We start from the raw sequence: 15,925 nt of genomic DNA on the forward strand, positions 1-15,925 counted from the left end.
CCGGTCGGATCCAGAGATTACTTCTACCGAATACTACTAAGACTTCTAAAGCTAAGTACCCGTTGGGGACTCTTTCTTGCCTCAGCCGATGTCAGAAAAAGTTAACAATTGTTTAAACTGTGGGAAACAAATACCTCATAAAGATTTCCACTCTTACTGTCTGCCTTGTTTAGGCCCAGCCCACGACGTAGCAGCCTGTTCGCCTGTGCTTCTTTCAACCGATTTAACGCTTAGGCGCCGGGTCGGAGTTCGCAGAACAGTTTTTCGGTTCTGATTTTGCGTACATTATGCCGCCGGATCCTCCGACTACCCAATCTGGCAAAAACGAAGATAAAGACCGACACTAGCGGTCTGGTTTCGGCGAAACCATGGTCAAGCAAATCATGAGTGTCTCGGTTTCGCCGAAACCGAGAAAACTGAACAAAGTACAGCTGAACCTATTCCTACAACTGAGGCCCCTGCTACAACTCTTGAATCGCCTTCAGAAATTTTACCCACTACGGTGGTTGACTTATCAGACACCATCCCCTTGGATGTTTCTACCCCAGCACGTGGTGCTGCTAGGCCTCCAGCAGGCATGTCCATTAAGGCCTTCGCCAGGGCTAAAGCAGCCAAGACTACTAAAACAGTGCCTGTTAAACCACCCCCATCCAGGCCCTCTTCTAGTTCTCAAATGCTTACTTTGGCAGAAGATTTAATTTCTTTAATTAGAGGATCTCAATCTCACCCAGACAGGGCCTCTCAGCCCCAGAGAAGAGACCTAGGGCAGAGCCCCGAGCCAGTGTCCTCTGATGATTCTGCTGATGAATCAGACCTAACTGACCAGCCAGAGGCTCCCTTCTCCAATTTTGAAGATTCTGATGCTGAAGAATCCATCCCAGCTGCTTCCCCACCAGAAGAATTCTCCTTTGGGGAAACCTTGCATGCCATGCACAACAGTTCCAATGGCAGCAACAGGATTTTTCAGACTCCAGAAAAAGACTTAGGACCTTTCTGCACCTCCCACAGCACAGGCCCTTAGCTATACCCCCTGTTCTCTCTGTGGTGGATGATGCTTTCAATGATGTTTGCTCCGCTCCAGATTCTTTACCCCAGCCCCTGCCAAACCAGACAGATTTTACAGGGTGCCAGATACTCATCACCACCTTTACAAGGCTCCACTTGCAGACCCAGAAACCATATCCCAGGGCCCCAAGGCAGTAGCGCGACCATAGCTAAAACCCTATTCCTTCTGAAAGGGAAGCAAGGTCATTAGACAGATGGGGTAAAAGGTCTACACTTCAGCTACTCTCTCAGCTAGAGCTTTAAACTGTCAGTTTCACATGATACAATACCAAGAGTTTATGCTGGATCAGTTAACTAAAAACTAACCACTGATGAATCTCTTGATAAGAAATATGTATTAGAGATGGTAAATAACATACAACAGGTTAGCAACCATTCCTTAAAATGTGGCTATGATGCACTGGAGGCTTCATTTAGATCAGCCATGACAGGCACAGTGATAAGAAGGCATGCATGGCTAAAGGAACAAGCTTTACCGGATCATGTTAAAGCTAAGTTGCTAGATGCTCCTATGGACAAGACAAGTTTGTTTGGTACATCTGCCCAGCAGGTTATGAAGAAAATGGAAGAAAAGGCAAAATCTGTTCAAACTGTTAAAGATTTCTTGCAGGTTCAACCCCAAGGTTTAGCAGGAACTGGCCTGCCAAAATTGGTCCTTTCCTGACTCCACAAAATTTCAAAGGGGCAGGAATAGACGTTCCAGAGGCAGAAACCAATCCAGAGGAGGTGCCTACAGAGGAAGACAGTGGCAAGGTAACAACAGAGGCACAGACACCGCCACTGCCACTACATCAACACAACCACAGTGACTTAACCTAACCGCCTACCAGGGAACAAATAGCAGCTCCTCTAGGCGGAAAGTTAACCTTATTTTCAAAGAACTGGCACTACATAACAAAGGACAAGTGGATTTTACAAACCATAGATCAAGGTTACCGGTTTCACTTCCACACTTTTCCAGTCAAAAGAGGAATGCCAAATCTACCTCCAAATCAAAAACAGAGGCTCAATGCCAGATAATGGAGATAGCAAACATGAGAGCTGTGGAAAGAGTGCCAACAGCAGAGCAAGGAAAGGGGTTCTACTCCAGACTATTCCTAGTTCCAAGAAAGGAAAAAGTTGGAGACCAATTCTCGACCTGTCCACCTTAAATACATACATCATTGTCCCAAAATTCAAAATGCTGACCCTACAGCAACTTCTTCCCATGCTGGGCAAGGAGTCTTGGCTGGTAACTCTAGATCTCAAGGAGGCATACCTGCACGTCCCCATTCGACCAATCTGCAGAAGATACCTCAGATTTCTTGCAGGATCAGAGCACTATCAATTCTCAGCATTGCCTTTTGGCTTATCTACTGCCCAGAGTATTCACAAAATGCCTGGCATCAGTAATCGCCCATTGCAGACTTCAGGGAATTCAAATTTACCCATACCTAGACGACTGCCTGCTACAAGGGGACAACAAAAGCAAGCTGACAACAGATTTACAAAGGGTCATTTACTTGCTACAAGCACTGGGATACACAGTCAATTTACAAAAGTCAAGGCTGATACCATCCCAAACAAGGACATTCTTGGGCTGAATTGGACACAGTAAAACAAATGGCATTCCTGACTACAGAAAAACAAAAGAACTCCCTCTATACTTCTTGGCACTAACAAAACAGAACAAGTTAACAGCAAGAAAAGTACTGCAGGCCTTGGGCTTCATGGCATCATGCATAATCTTGGTTCCATTTGCCAGACTACATATGAGAAAACTACAGTGGTACCTAAAGAATTTATGGTCCCAACACAGACACAGTCTAGAAACAGAAATCCCACTAATTCCATGCTTAAAACAGGAATTCCTATGGTGGGCTCAGGCATGCCAGTCAAACCCAGGCCTACCCTTTCGCAGATGTCAAGCAAGCCAGACCATCACAACAGACGCTTCAGACCTAGGATGGGGGCCCACATGCTGGACAAATGCGTGCAAGGATTGTGGACACAGGATCAACTTCAACTGCACATCAACCTAAAAGAAATGCTGGCAGTAAAACTGGCAATCCAAAAGTTCAAACCATTTCTCAAAGAGGGCCAGTTGACGATAAGGACAGACAACACCACAGTCATGTGGTACATCAACAAACAGGGAGGCACTCATTCATACCCCCTATGCAGAATGACCTTGGAGCTGTGGACCCTGGCACTCAGCTACAACATCCAGTTACAGGCAATATTTGTACCAGGGAAAGACAATACCCTAGCAGACATATTAAGCAGAACCACTTCGGAAGCCCACGAATGGAAGCTTCACCCGGACATCTTCAAGACCATCTCAATGAAATGGGGAATGCCACAGATAGACCTATTCGCATCACCTCTCAATCACCAGCTCAAAAATTCTGCACAAGGACATTCCACCCATTAGCATGGAAAGTGGATTCGCTCTTTCAACTGGAAAGGCCTAACAGCATATGCATTCCCTCTTCCTTTGATACACAAGGTACTACTGAAAATCAAGGAAGAACGTCCAAGGATAATCCTGAAAGCTCCAAACTGGCCAAGACAACACTGGTACCCACTACTGAGGAGCATGTCTCGAACAATATGTGGACAATTCCCTGATGCCTTTGATGTTAACGCAGAACAACTACAGCATCATACATCCAAACCTAAAACCTTGCAACTGACTGCATGGAACATCACATAACAGCAGCTATTCCAGAACTTTCCCAAAGAGTTAAGGACATTATTCTTGAAGCACGAGACCTTCAACAAGAAGGAACTATGCTGGAAAATGGAAAAGGTTTGTCATCTGAGTACGAAAGAGGAAAAGATGTGTCAAACATAGATATGCCTAACATTCTGGAGTATCTGGCGAACTTCTTCATTCAGGCCTGTCCTACTCCTCCATCAAGATACATGCATCAGCTATTTCAGCAGAATACAGCTTTGATACACCTGTTTTTCGCACCCTTTGCTCAGGCAATTCCTCAGAGGAATCAAGAATGTAAAACCTCCAAGGAAACCACCATTACCAGCTTGGGATTTAAACTTTGTGCTAGAAAAGTTGACACTAGCACCCTTTGAACCAGCAGCAACAGCAGACCTACAACACCTGTCATGGAAAACTGCTTTCCTACTGGCAATTACTTCAGCAAGGAGGGTTTCAGAACTACAGGCCTTAATGGCAGTGCAACCCTTCCTAATCTTCCACCAAGATAGAGTATCCATGAGGACTAATCCTACATTTATGCCTAAGGTGGTATCCAGAGTGTCTTTAAACCAGGCAATCCACCTACCTACCTTCTTTCCCAACCCACAAAACAGAGGGAAAGAATACTGCATACCTTGGATGTACATAGACAGCTACGCTACTACTTGGACAGAACAAAAATAGCAGAAAGACTGACCAACTTTTTGTAGCCTATGCAACAGGAAGGGAAGGAAAAGCTATTTCCAAACAGACAATCTCCAAGTGGATAGGAAATTGCATACGATTCTGTTACTCCTTCCATGGAAAACCAATTCCACAGAACATAAGACCTCATTCTACAAGAGCAACAGCCACTACCACAGCCTTCTTACGAGGAGTGGCAACCAAAGACATTATTGAGGCGGCTACTTGGACCTCCGTGCATACATTTGCCAAGCATTATAATTTGCCTCTATATTCCAGATCCCGAGCAGGGTTTGCCACTGCTGTACTGCAAGGGATCCTAAACACACCATAGTCTACTTTTATCCTCCTCCCTAGTTGGCTATGGTATTCTACCCATTGTTATGACTGCAGATGCATCCATGAAGGACATAGTACAGTTTTGTACCTACCATAAATGTAGATGTCCGAACTGGATAGCATCTGCAGTCAGGATCTCCCCTCTGTGGTACTCCTAGGGTGTTTACCCTTCTAATAGCTAGCTGTTGGGGGGGAGTCTTTTATGGTGTATTTGTTTGTGTATATGTACATACATGCTTATTGTTGTGTTTACCTCTATCTATTTGGAAACATTGGCATCTATCCAAATTTTAGCCTGCAAGAGGGCTACTGGCATCTGGGGCAAGAAACACTGAGGAAAATGGCGTCGGCTGATGCCTTTATACCCGAAGACCAACAGAGATGACGTCGGGTGGGGTGCGACATCAGCCGCCGGACGGACCGGACTTTGGAATCCGGCCGACTGAAGGGCTGCCTGACGACAGGACAACCCACTTGTTATGACTGCAGATGCTATCCAGTTCGGACATCTACATTTATGGTAGGTACAAAACTGTACTTTTCACATGTTGAAATACCAAAACTATCTACTTTCTCAATTGAAGTCTAAGGTAGATGCTCTGGTGGAAGGTATTGAGTGTAAAGAGTTACAAGATTTAGTACATGTTTCTGAACAGGTGGGTAAGCATTCCTTGCAATGTGGTTTTGATGCTGTACAGGCCTCCTCTAGGGTGGCTGCCACTGGGTCAGTTCTTCGCAGGCACGCCTGGCTGAGGGATCAGAATTTATCTGACCATGTTAAGACAAGGATTTTAGATGCTCCTTTACAATCTGATGTGTTGTTTGGTTCACCTGTTGAGGCAGTCTTAAAGAAAATGGAAGACAAGGCTAAGTCTATGCAGACTGTTAAAGATTTTTTGCAGGTTCAGCCTCCGAAGTTTAGTAGAAATTGGCCTGCCAAGGGGTGGACGTATCCTTCTTATGATTCCCAGTCTAGGGGTAGATCTAGACGTGGTAGGGGCAGAGCTCAGGGCTCTTTCAGGCCTAGAACAGGGAGTTCACCTGCACAGTCGTCGGGTGAGGGCAGGGGTCAGTCCTTTCGTAAACAGACCCAATGACCTACCATTTCAGCTGCCAGAGCCTTCTCGTCTGGCAGCACCTTTGGGAGGAAGGTTGACACTTTTCAAGGAAAATTGGAGTTTAATTACCCAAGACAGATGGGTATTGGATATCATACACCAAGGTTACAGGTTTTATTTCCATACCTTGCCTCCTTTCAAAGGCATGCCAGACGTTCCTCCTCAGCAAAGAATAGAGGCTCACAAACAAATTTCTCTGTTACTTCAAATAGGGGCCATTCAGCCAGTCCCTATGCCAGAAGTGGGCCTAGGATTTTATTCTCGCCTGTTCCTAGTACCAAAGAAGGGGAACACGTGGAGACCAATTTTGGATTTATCTATCCTCAACACTTATCTGGACATTCCCAAGTTCAAAATGTTGACGTTACAACAGCTTTTACCCCTGCTGGGCAAAGATCATTGGATGGTAACTTTAGATCTCAAGGAGGCTTACCTTCATGTTCCTATCAGACTGAGTTGCAGGAAGTATCTGCGTTTTCGAGCTGGGACTTCTCTTCTCTGCATTGCCCTTTGGCTTATCTACTGCACCCAGAGTGTTCACGAAAGTTCTGGCTCCAGTGATAGCTTTCTTCAGGCTAAGAGGAATACAGATCTATCCCTATTTGGACGATTGCCTGATTCTGGCTCAAGGAAGGGACGAGCTTCTTCATCATTTGGAATATGTGATAGCAGTGCTAAGATGCCTGGGGTATTCTGTGAACGAAATAAAGTCCAGTCTAGTACCCTCTCAGGACATGTGCTTTCTGGGTGTAAGACTGAATACAGCATCCCAGATGGCCTTTTTGACCCCGGACAAACAAAAGAATCTTTCCCTTTACTTTCATCAATTGTCTCATCAGTCCAGGCTGACTGCAAGGACAGTCCTTCAAGCCTTGGGGTTCATGGCATCTTGTATTCTGGTGCTTCCCAATGCCAAACTGCATATGAGGAAGCTACAATGGTATCTCAAAATGTATGGACACAGCACTGCCAGGATCTGGACACTGTCATTCAAATAATACCTTGCATTCAAAAGGAATTTTTGTGGTGGGCTCAGGAATGTCACCTAAACAAGGGACTCTCTGTGACCCGGCCAGAGGCGAGTCAGATTCTAACGACAGATGCCTCAGACAAAGCTTGGGAGCTCATCTAAATGGAAAGTGGATACAAGACAAGTGGCCTGCCAGACTACAACATCTACATATCAACCTGAAGGAGATGTTAGCAGTCCAGTTTGCATTAATAGCTTTCAAGGAGTTACTTCTTCCAGGGCAGGTGTTGATTCTAACAGACAACACAACTGTCATGTGGTACATCAACAAGCAAGGCGGAACACATTCTTATCCTCTATGCAAGCAAGCAATGATTTTGTGGGAGACTGCTCTCAGTTTACAGCTAAATCTTCAGGCAAGGTTTCTGCCGGGAGCACAGAACTCCTTAGCAGATGTGTTGAGCAGACGAATTATGGATCCCCACGAGTGGAAATTGGATCCTCATGTATTTCAGAAATTGACAGTGTCATGGGGAACTCCAGACATAGATCTGTTCGCTTCTCCACTAAACCACCAGCTGCCAAAGTTTTGCATGAAAAGGTTTCATCCCACAGCTTGGAAAGTGGATGCTCTTTCTTTCAATTGGAGCAATCTTCATGTGTATGCTTTTCCACCTCTGCCTCTCCTCCCAAAGGTACTCCTAAAGGTCAGACAGGACAAGCCAAGGATGATTTTAATAGCTCCAGATTGGCCTCGACAGCACTGGTACCCATTACTGAGAAGTCTGGTACGGGAGCCTCCATGGCCTTTGCCTCGATTCCACACCTGTTGTCTCAGGAGGACAGTCATTTACTCAATGTCAAACTTCACTCTCTTCACCTAACAGCCTGGCATATTCTGTTTTGAACCATAAAGGGTCTCAGCTTCCACAGCAAGTTTTGAATGTTATTTTGGAAGCTAGAAGGCCTAGTACAAGGAAAGTGTACGCAGATAAATGGAAGAGATTTTTATTTTGGAGTGCAGCAAAGGATTTTGATGTTTCTGAGCCTAATTTAAGTGTGGCTCTTCAATATCTTACTGAGTTACTAGACAAAGGTTTGTCCTTCTCTTCTATTAAGGTTCATGCTGCAGCAGTTTCGGCTCACTATGACTGTGACCCACCATTGTTTTCTCATCCTTTGTTCAAGCAATTTCTTAGAGGGGCAAAGAATATAAGACCCCCACGTAGAGCTCCTACTCCTGCTTGGGATCTCAATTTTGTGTTGGAGAAACTCACTCTACAACCTTTTGAGCCTGCAGCTACTACTGAGTTGAAATATTTGTCATGGAAGACTGCTTTTTTGTTGGCCATTACCTCTGCAAGAAGGGTTTCTGAATTGCAGGCCCTTATGGCGGTTGAGCCTTTCTTAATTTTCCATAAGGATAGGGTATCTTTGCGTACTAATCCTTCCTTTATGCCTAAAGTGGTTTCTAGTGTGGCTTTAAACCAAACTATTCATTTGCCTACTTTTTATGCAAATCCCCAAAATAAAGGGGAAAAGATTTTGCACACTTTAGATGTACACAGGCAGTTGCGATATTATTTGAGCAGAACTAAAGAGTTCAGGCAGTCGCAGCAGTTATTTGTTTCTTTTGCTTTGAGTTCTCAGGGCAAGCCTGTGTCAAAACAAACTATTTCTAAGTGGATTGGGTTTTGCATTGCTTTCTGTTATTCCCATCATGGCAAGGAGATTCCAGCTGGGATTAGGCCTCATTCCACTAGGGCTACTGCCACTTCGACAGCCTTTTTAAGGGGGGTGGCAACTAAAGATATTTTGGAGGCAGCTACTTGGAGTTCTGTGCATACTTTCTCAAAGCATTATCACCTTCCACTTTACTCTAAATCTAGGGCTGGTTTTGCCACTGCTGTTTTACAGGGCATTTTGGCAGCTCCTGCTTCTTTATAGTTTTGCCATCCTCCCTTATCTCTGCTTTGGGATTCTACCCAAGTGTAAGGATTGCAGCAATGTGAGATGAAGAACATAGTACAGTTTTGTACCTACCATAAATGTAGATGTTCGAAGATCCACATTGCTGCAGTCCAATTTACCCTCCCTCCTTCCCCTCTGTAGTTAGAGGCGGTTGTGTGGGTTGGGTTGTAAATATTGTGTATATTGTATATATTGTACATATTATTAGTGCAAGGGTGGTTGGTTGGTTGTTTGCTGTCTTTTGGTTTTGACCTGTCTTTGTAGGGTCTTCTGACATCTGGGGCAAGAAAAGACTGAGGATATGACGTCGGTCATGCGCATTTGTACCCTGACGTCCTGATGTCAGTCTAATGCGCCTTGACCGACGTCAGCCTTATACTTTGATATTCGGGCCGACCGAGGACAGCGGACTACCCAAGTGTAAGGACTGCAGCAATGTGGATCTTCGAACATCTACATTTATGGTAGGTACAAAACTGTACTTTTTGTGTTACTCAACCATGCATTTCATGAAAGATGCTCACAAGCCTTTTCTCCCAATGCAGTGTCTCCAGTGCACCGTTTGTTAAAATAGTGTCTCTACCCATCCCTCAAAACCGCCTTATAAAAAGCAGTTTCTCAGTGGTGGGTTTGAGCCTAAGCAGTAACACTAATCACCAGTTATCCCTAACTGGGGTATTTTACATGGACCCAAGCATGTACACACACACACACACACACACACACACACTCACTCACTCACTCACTCACTCACTCACACACACACACACACACACACACACACACACACTTGTTGCAAACCTGATTCCGTACAGCAGCAACGAACAGCTGAATTCTCTCCTTCAGAAGCAACAGCAGCTAAATCCCGTTAAGAAACAACGAATGAAAGTTAAATCCAAATCCCGCGTGGTAAAGAAAGACACACAACGCAATGCAACAAATGAAAGATGTACAGTCGCAATCAGATAATTCAAGGGGGTTTGTCTGACTTCTCATGGGCCGGTCAAGGAGAGCCAAAGGGCCAGATGTGGCCCATGTGCCATACAATGCCCAGGTCTGATACAGTTGAATACATGCATGTGTATGCCAGTGCAGGATTGATGGCAGTGAAGCCAGTCTGTCCCACCACTCAAAGGGCACAAGATCAAAAAGGTCATTATTATGGCTAAGACAGTGATTGAAAAGTTCCTTAAGTTAATTTCACTTATCTGGTTAAATAAATATTTGTATATGCAGACATTTATGTGATTTAAATAGCTTGGTGAGAGAGAAACAAAAAGCTGACTGGAAGAGTACGTCAAAGTAAAGTATCAGGTTATCCAGAACAGAACATGGGATTACTGTCTTTATTAGCTGCTGTCTGTGTTGAAATTTGTAGTGTAGTTTAATTTATACTATTGCTTTGCTAATCCACGAAGAGTCACCATGATGTGCATACAAGTTTATTGAGCAACTCTTGTGTTGCTTTAAACTACGGAGAAAACCCATACTAGTTTAACTTTCCAGTCTGCATGCCATACAGTAGGCTGCAAGCCTGTGGCATCCATCCTTACCAGTACCTACTTAGTCCCTACTATATTCTGGCATAGGTGTTTCACTCAAGTTTGTAGCCATATTTCAAAGGATTCACTTTCCCAGAGGTAGAGGTTTGCCGCGTATTAGAAGGGAACGTTTTACCCCACTAAGGGGAAGGAAAGCATCTCCCCAAACTGTTGTCTTATCTGACCTAGACATCGGTGAAGAGGAGGACCTGAAATAATCTACTTGCTTTCATTTACAACTCCAGTGATTGTGCCCCCAACACACACACACACACACACACACACACACACACACACACACACACACACACAGGCATGGCTTTCAAAGAAACTTAATTGTGAATGCATAAAAAAGGAGGAGGGGGCCTTTATGTATCCCATAGAGGTTACTGAGATTGCTGTATGTTGAAGAGTCCAGGCCAACTGCCTTTCCTCCTGTAATACAGGATACCTTTAAGAGCATCTTGCTAGATGCATTGTTCTCCACTACCAATAACCTGGAAGCCTGTCTTCTTTGGATAGAGCATTTTTACAATCTGGTGTATGATCCAGCTGTGATCTCTGTGGGCATGTCCAGGGAAGTTAACTTGACTATTGCATAGATCAAGCAGACTCTCTCAGAAGCAGTAAAGATGGCGCTTTCATTTTAGCCAAAACAAGATTTAAATCAGTGAGTGTTAAAAAACATTCTGTAGAATGGTACCTGCTCTGTGGACCTGCCAAATAACTCCTTAAAATAGGTACTTTCAAAACTTTTTTTTCTGATACAGTGCAAGACCTTGAACAAGTCTGCTAAATGGCTCCCTTCCTGTCAAAAATGGTGTGCCACAGGGCTCCATTCTTGGTCCTGTTCTCTTTTAATATATTCACTAACCGTTTATGTAAATCCTGTCAGCAAGCTTCCTTCACACAGTACACTGATGCTTCTACCGTAATATACATTTCTACCAACCTAATACAACTTTAGAGAATTACTCAAGAAGCCTTTAACTCTGCTGAAAGTTGGCTACAGGATAATCACCTGCTATTAAATCCTCAAAAATCTAAATTGGTTCTTTTTTTTCAAAATCCCATTTCTGTGAAAAAAAAAACTTTGAAATGTATTCTTTAAATAATGTCATGATTAAAGTTTCCTCACATACAAAACTACTTGGTGTGACAGTCAACAACAATCTTATTCAATTTACATCAAGGACACACATCAAAAAATAGGCACCCTAAAAAGAGTAAAGAAATTCCTTATAGACTCTACCAAGTTATCTGTAGCTACCACTTACCTCTTAGGGCCCCTGTCATAACCAATCTACAAGTCTCACTTTCTTTTAAACTTGAACAGTGCTGTAACAAAGTTGCCAGATTCACTTGCAACAAACCTTATTGGACCCACCACTCTTTAGCAGTAAAATCACTTAACTGGCTCAAGCTTCCTCATCACCTATCGTATACTCCACTCACCTTAACCCATAAAATCATCCATACCACCTACATCTGTCAAATAATTAAGACCCCAACTCAATGCTGCCTTCCAAGTCATCCACTTCAGTCAGACAATAATCAAATACTCACCATCTGCAAGCCATAAAGGGCTGCTGGGGTCAGTCTTTGTTCCAGTAGTATAGCTAAAACTTGGAATAAAATCCTGTATTAACTGAGTTTATCGCACACCTTTGTCTTTTCAAACCATTTCTAAAAGCTTCCTCTCTACCTGCTGCCTTTATTCCTGCTCCTTATCGGGGATGTAGCTCTCCAACACTTCATTACCTTTTCTAATACTTCCCTTCAAAGCACTAAATCACTTAACCTGCTTATCCCCTTCTAACACCTCACTTTAAACTACTATACCTACTTTTAATTACCACAAACCAAATTACTATCCCATCTCTACTTCTGTTACATCTCCTGTCTCCATTACAAGTCAGTATAATACAAGTTGTACTGCTATTCACATACATTAAATCTACAAGCCTTGTAATGGAGACTTTACAGATAGAACAATGATGTACAAGATAGGAGTAATTTAAGAAATACAACGGAGTGAGGTATTAGAGGAGATAAGCAAGTGTTAACAGAAGTAGAGATGGGATAGTAATTTGGTCTGACTGTGAAAGAAAAAAAAGGGCAGCAACAATGTATTCTATCTTGTTTCACACATTAGCCCTGCCTATCCAGATCATTGCCGTTCACCTGTGATCAAACAGCCGAGATCATTCACACTCTTCCTCAAGTCTGCCTTAGTACCCACCAGTTGCAGCCACTTTACTATGCACCTCAGATGATTGTGATCACTTAAATAATTAACAGCAGTAGTAATCTGTTTTGGCTCATTGATGGTCAATTCATGTAGTGCAACCTGTTGCAAGCCCCAGCACACACTTGTGCCCACCATTTACAGCCACTTTGAGTGAGTGCACCTCTGATATCTGGCTAGTAATCAAATGAATGAGAGAATAAAGAAGAAATGCCCGCAGCAGGGTATTATTTTAGCTTGTTACCCTCATAGTAGTGCAACCCTGCACATGCACCCCCCTCAGGTGTGTGTTTGTGGTCAAATGTATGATTGAATAAATGTGAATGAATAACCATATAAATGTATTCTAGCTTTCAACGCAGTCAGACATGCACAGTTAGATCACTGCAGTGCCCTTTCCCCCACACACAATTAACTGCATAAGAAATATGCATGTTTTCTTGTAAGCTGGATAGCAGTCACACCAGCATGTACAGAAACCATCAATCTGCTGCTGTGTCTTTCGGCTTTTCCCGGTTAGGGGTTGCCACAGCAGAACTCCGGTCTGCTAATGATTGGTAGTTGATTTTTACGTACCGAGTTACCAGCTCTGGCACACAACCTTCAACGAAGGTACGCCCATTCACGCATGTCTCCACGCAGAAGACGATCTAGTTGAGAATCGAACCAGACAGCGTCTTACTGTGAGGCGACAACGCTACTGCAGCACCACCACCGCGGGTTACAGAAACCTTCAATAACATCCTCAAAACATGAGACCATATTTATTGATTTTCTGGGTAGATGGGCTGATCCAGGATACCTTTAAAGCCATGACCCTGATAAAAGTGGCTGTTGCAGTCTTAAACAATTGCATATGTTAATCCAACTTATATATATCATGCAGTTGCAGTGATATTATGGCATAAAGAAATAAAAACAGTCATCGAAGTTTGCATTCAAATACATTTGAATGCAGTACATTGACATGCTTCCTGTTGTGCAGAAATATTATAGCCTTTGCTAAGGCAAAGAATATTTGTGTTCTTATAGCTGTTTGAAGAATTCATTTTTAGATTCCCTGAGTGATTTGTGCTGTATTGAAGTGGAAGAGGCAGTTGCACACTTGATATCTTGTAGAAGGTATTTTCACCAAGCGACAACACAAGTAGAGAGGTTTGTGTAGAGTAATGATGCCATGCTGTGCAGCAAATGGGATCGTATATGCGCCGGAGCCAGAGTTCATGGTGCAGTAGTTTGAAGGTGCGACGATGCTGTCAGATTACAGTCCGTTACAATCACTGCTGCACTTTAGGTGTCATTCTGCTACGTACTGACACATTCAATGTACATTGTTTGCATAACTTTTTTTATAACCAAATATATATTTCAGCATATATTCCTCCCTGCATTTAGGGCCTGCATAGTGTTGGAACGTTAGTATGTAATTATTCTCATGTTTAACTTGTACAGGTGTGTATGACATTTTGTAATTCTAAAACAGAGATCCAAGTTTAGTTTGTTCATTTCATGCCCGGGCATATCGAAAGTGTCTTGACTCCATGATTATGAAATTGACTATGTATACTCGTAGGCTACAGGCAGTGGGGAATTCCTTTTGCTTTTTTCACTTTAGATTTTGCAGAAGGCAATATCCTTACAGGGTTACTCCTTTACTGATAATGTTATATATTATTCATGCATACCATATAAAACTGCTGCATTTTTCATTGTCAATGTGCAGTAGTGATGCTTATTTTCTATTTTGTTGTCTTATTTTTGTTTAACAGGATAGGGCAGTGATGTACATGGACTTTAACATTGTAGTTTCTATTGATGTTACATGGCAATTTGTGTTGCTGTACTTGTAACAGTGTCTACATTCTGATGTCTTTTTTTTCATTGGCCCGGTTCATGAATGAAAAAGTCCACAGACCAGTTCTCTTCTCTTAACAAAATAAAAGTAAAATAAGTGAGTTTGCTATGTCAACATGTTGAATTTGTTTACTGAATATATATGTTTGTCTTTTACAGGGATTATAAGAACAGCGGAGCTCTTGGATCGTGAAACAAAGTCGTATTATTGGTTAACAGTTTATGCCACAGATCTTGGAGTTGTACCACTCTCTTCTTTCATCGAGGTGTATATAGAGGTTGAGGATGTGAATGATAATGCTCCACAAACATCTGAGCCTGTGTATTACCCAGAAGTAATGGAAAATTCACCCAAGGATGTATCTGTAATTCAGATTGAAGCATTTGATCCAGACTCCAGCTCCAGTGACAGACTGACTTATAAGATAACCAGTGGCAATCCTCAGGCATTCTTCACTATTAATTCCAAAACTGGTATGTACTGTTTTTTTAAATTGGGTGTTTGGGATGTACATTTCAGTGTATTGCCTTTTTAAGGAATGTACATGCCAGTTATTTCAAGATTCATGCTAAGCACTGAATATATTATGCTCAGGATAGTACATTTGGTTCCCAGGCCATAGGCAAGATGTTGTCCCTTAAAAATAAACATATACATTATTGCTTAAATGACATCTGGCTGGGCATTCTCATGATTATGCTGATTCATAAGAAATGAGTTGCTGTTACCAGGGCAACTTTGGTACTGTTCCATTTTGTGTGAATTTGTCTGTACAGATAGATATGGATTTGTATGCTTGTATACTCAACACACACGCATCCGTGGAGGCATGTTACTAAACGATCCACTGAATTTCTGTTAACCATTTTCTTGTGTTTGTTGAGTGTGAATTGTGTCTGGTTTTGTTGAGGGAATGTTGAGTATTCCCTGTCATAAGACCTGTTGTGGCTGAAATAAACATTTTTATACCCTTGAGTTGTACATCTCTTGAAGTGAGCTGTGGAAAAAAAAAATGCTGAAAAAATTGCATTGTTGATTATTTCTGCTTTTTTGACTTTGAACTTAAATTTTAGGTCTCCAGGGCAGTAGTGATTTTAAAAATAGTGATTGTTGTTGCTACCAAGTTACAGTCCATTGTTGTCCGTTGGCTTTTACAGGTGTGGAAGTAAAATTTAAGATTAGTTGTTAAAGCTAATTACTGCAGAGAATGTATACACTTTGTGTAATAGGAATGGGTATTATAAAAGCTTGTTCATATTTCAATCAAAAGCTATTTTTTTGTGGTCAAGTTTTATTTTAGTTTAAAATTTGCTCATATGCAGGAACAGTTAAACGGAGACGTTAGGGAATGTTTGTCTTCAGGAGGTAGATTTGTAATTTCCAGTTATACTTCAAAATTGAAAATGTTGCATGCTCCAAAAACATACTGAAGA

The 15,925-nt window shown here is 42.5% G+C and overlaps 1 protein-coding gene across 1 annotated transcript in view; it reads left to right on the forward strand.

The window, feature by feature from the left end:
- Positions 1 to 15,925, forward strand: part of FAT1 (FAT atypical cadherin 1) — a gene marked incomplete in the record, with an annotated part of 1,563,619 nt that overhangs the window by 398,109 nt on the left and 1,149,585 nt on the right. Inside the window, 1 exon segment of the mRNA XM_044062507.1 lies at positions 14,651 to 14,965. Coding sequence (XP_043918442.1) covers positions 14,651 to 14,965 — 315 coding nt within the window.

This window comes from Protopterus annectens, chromosome 2.part1, assembly GCF_019279795.1.
Source record: "Protopterus annectens isolate FY-2018-M chromosome 2.part1, PAN1.0, whole genome shotgun sequence".
NCBI lineage: Eukaryota > Metazoa > Chordata > Ceratodontiformes > Protopteridae > Protopterus > Protopterus annectens.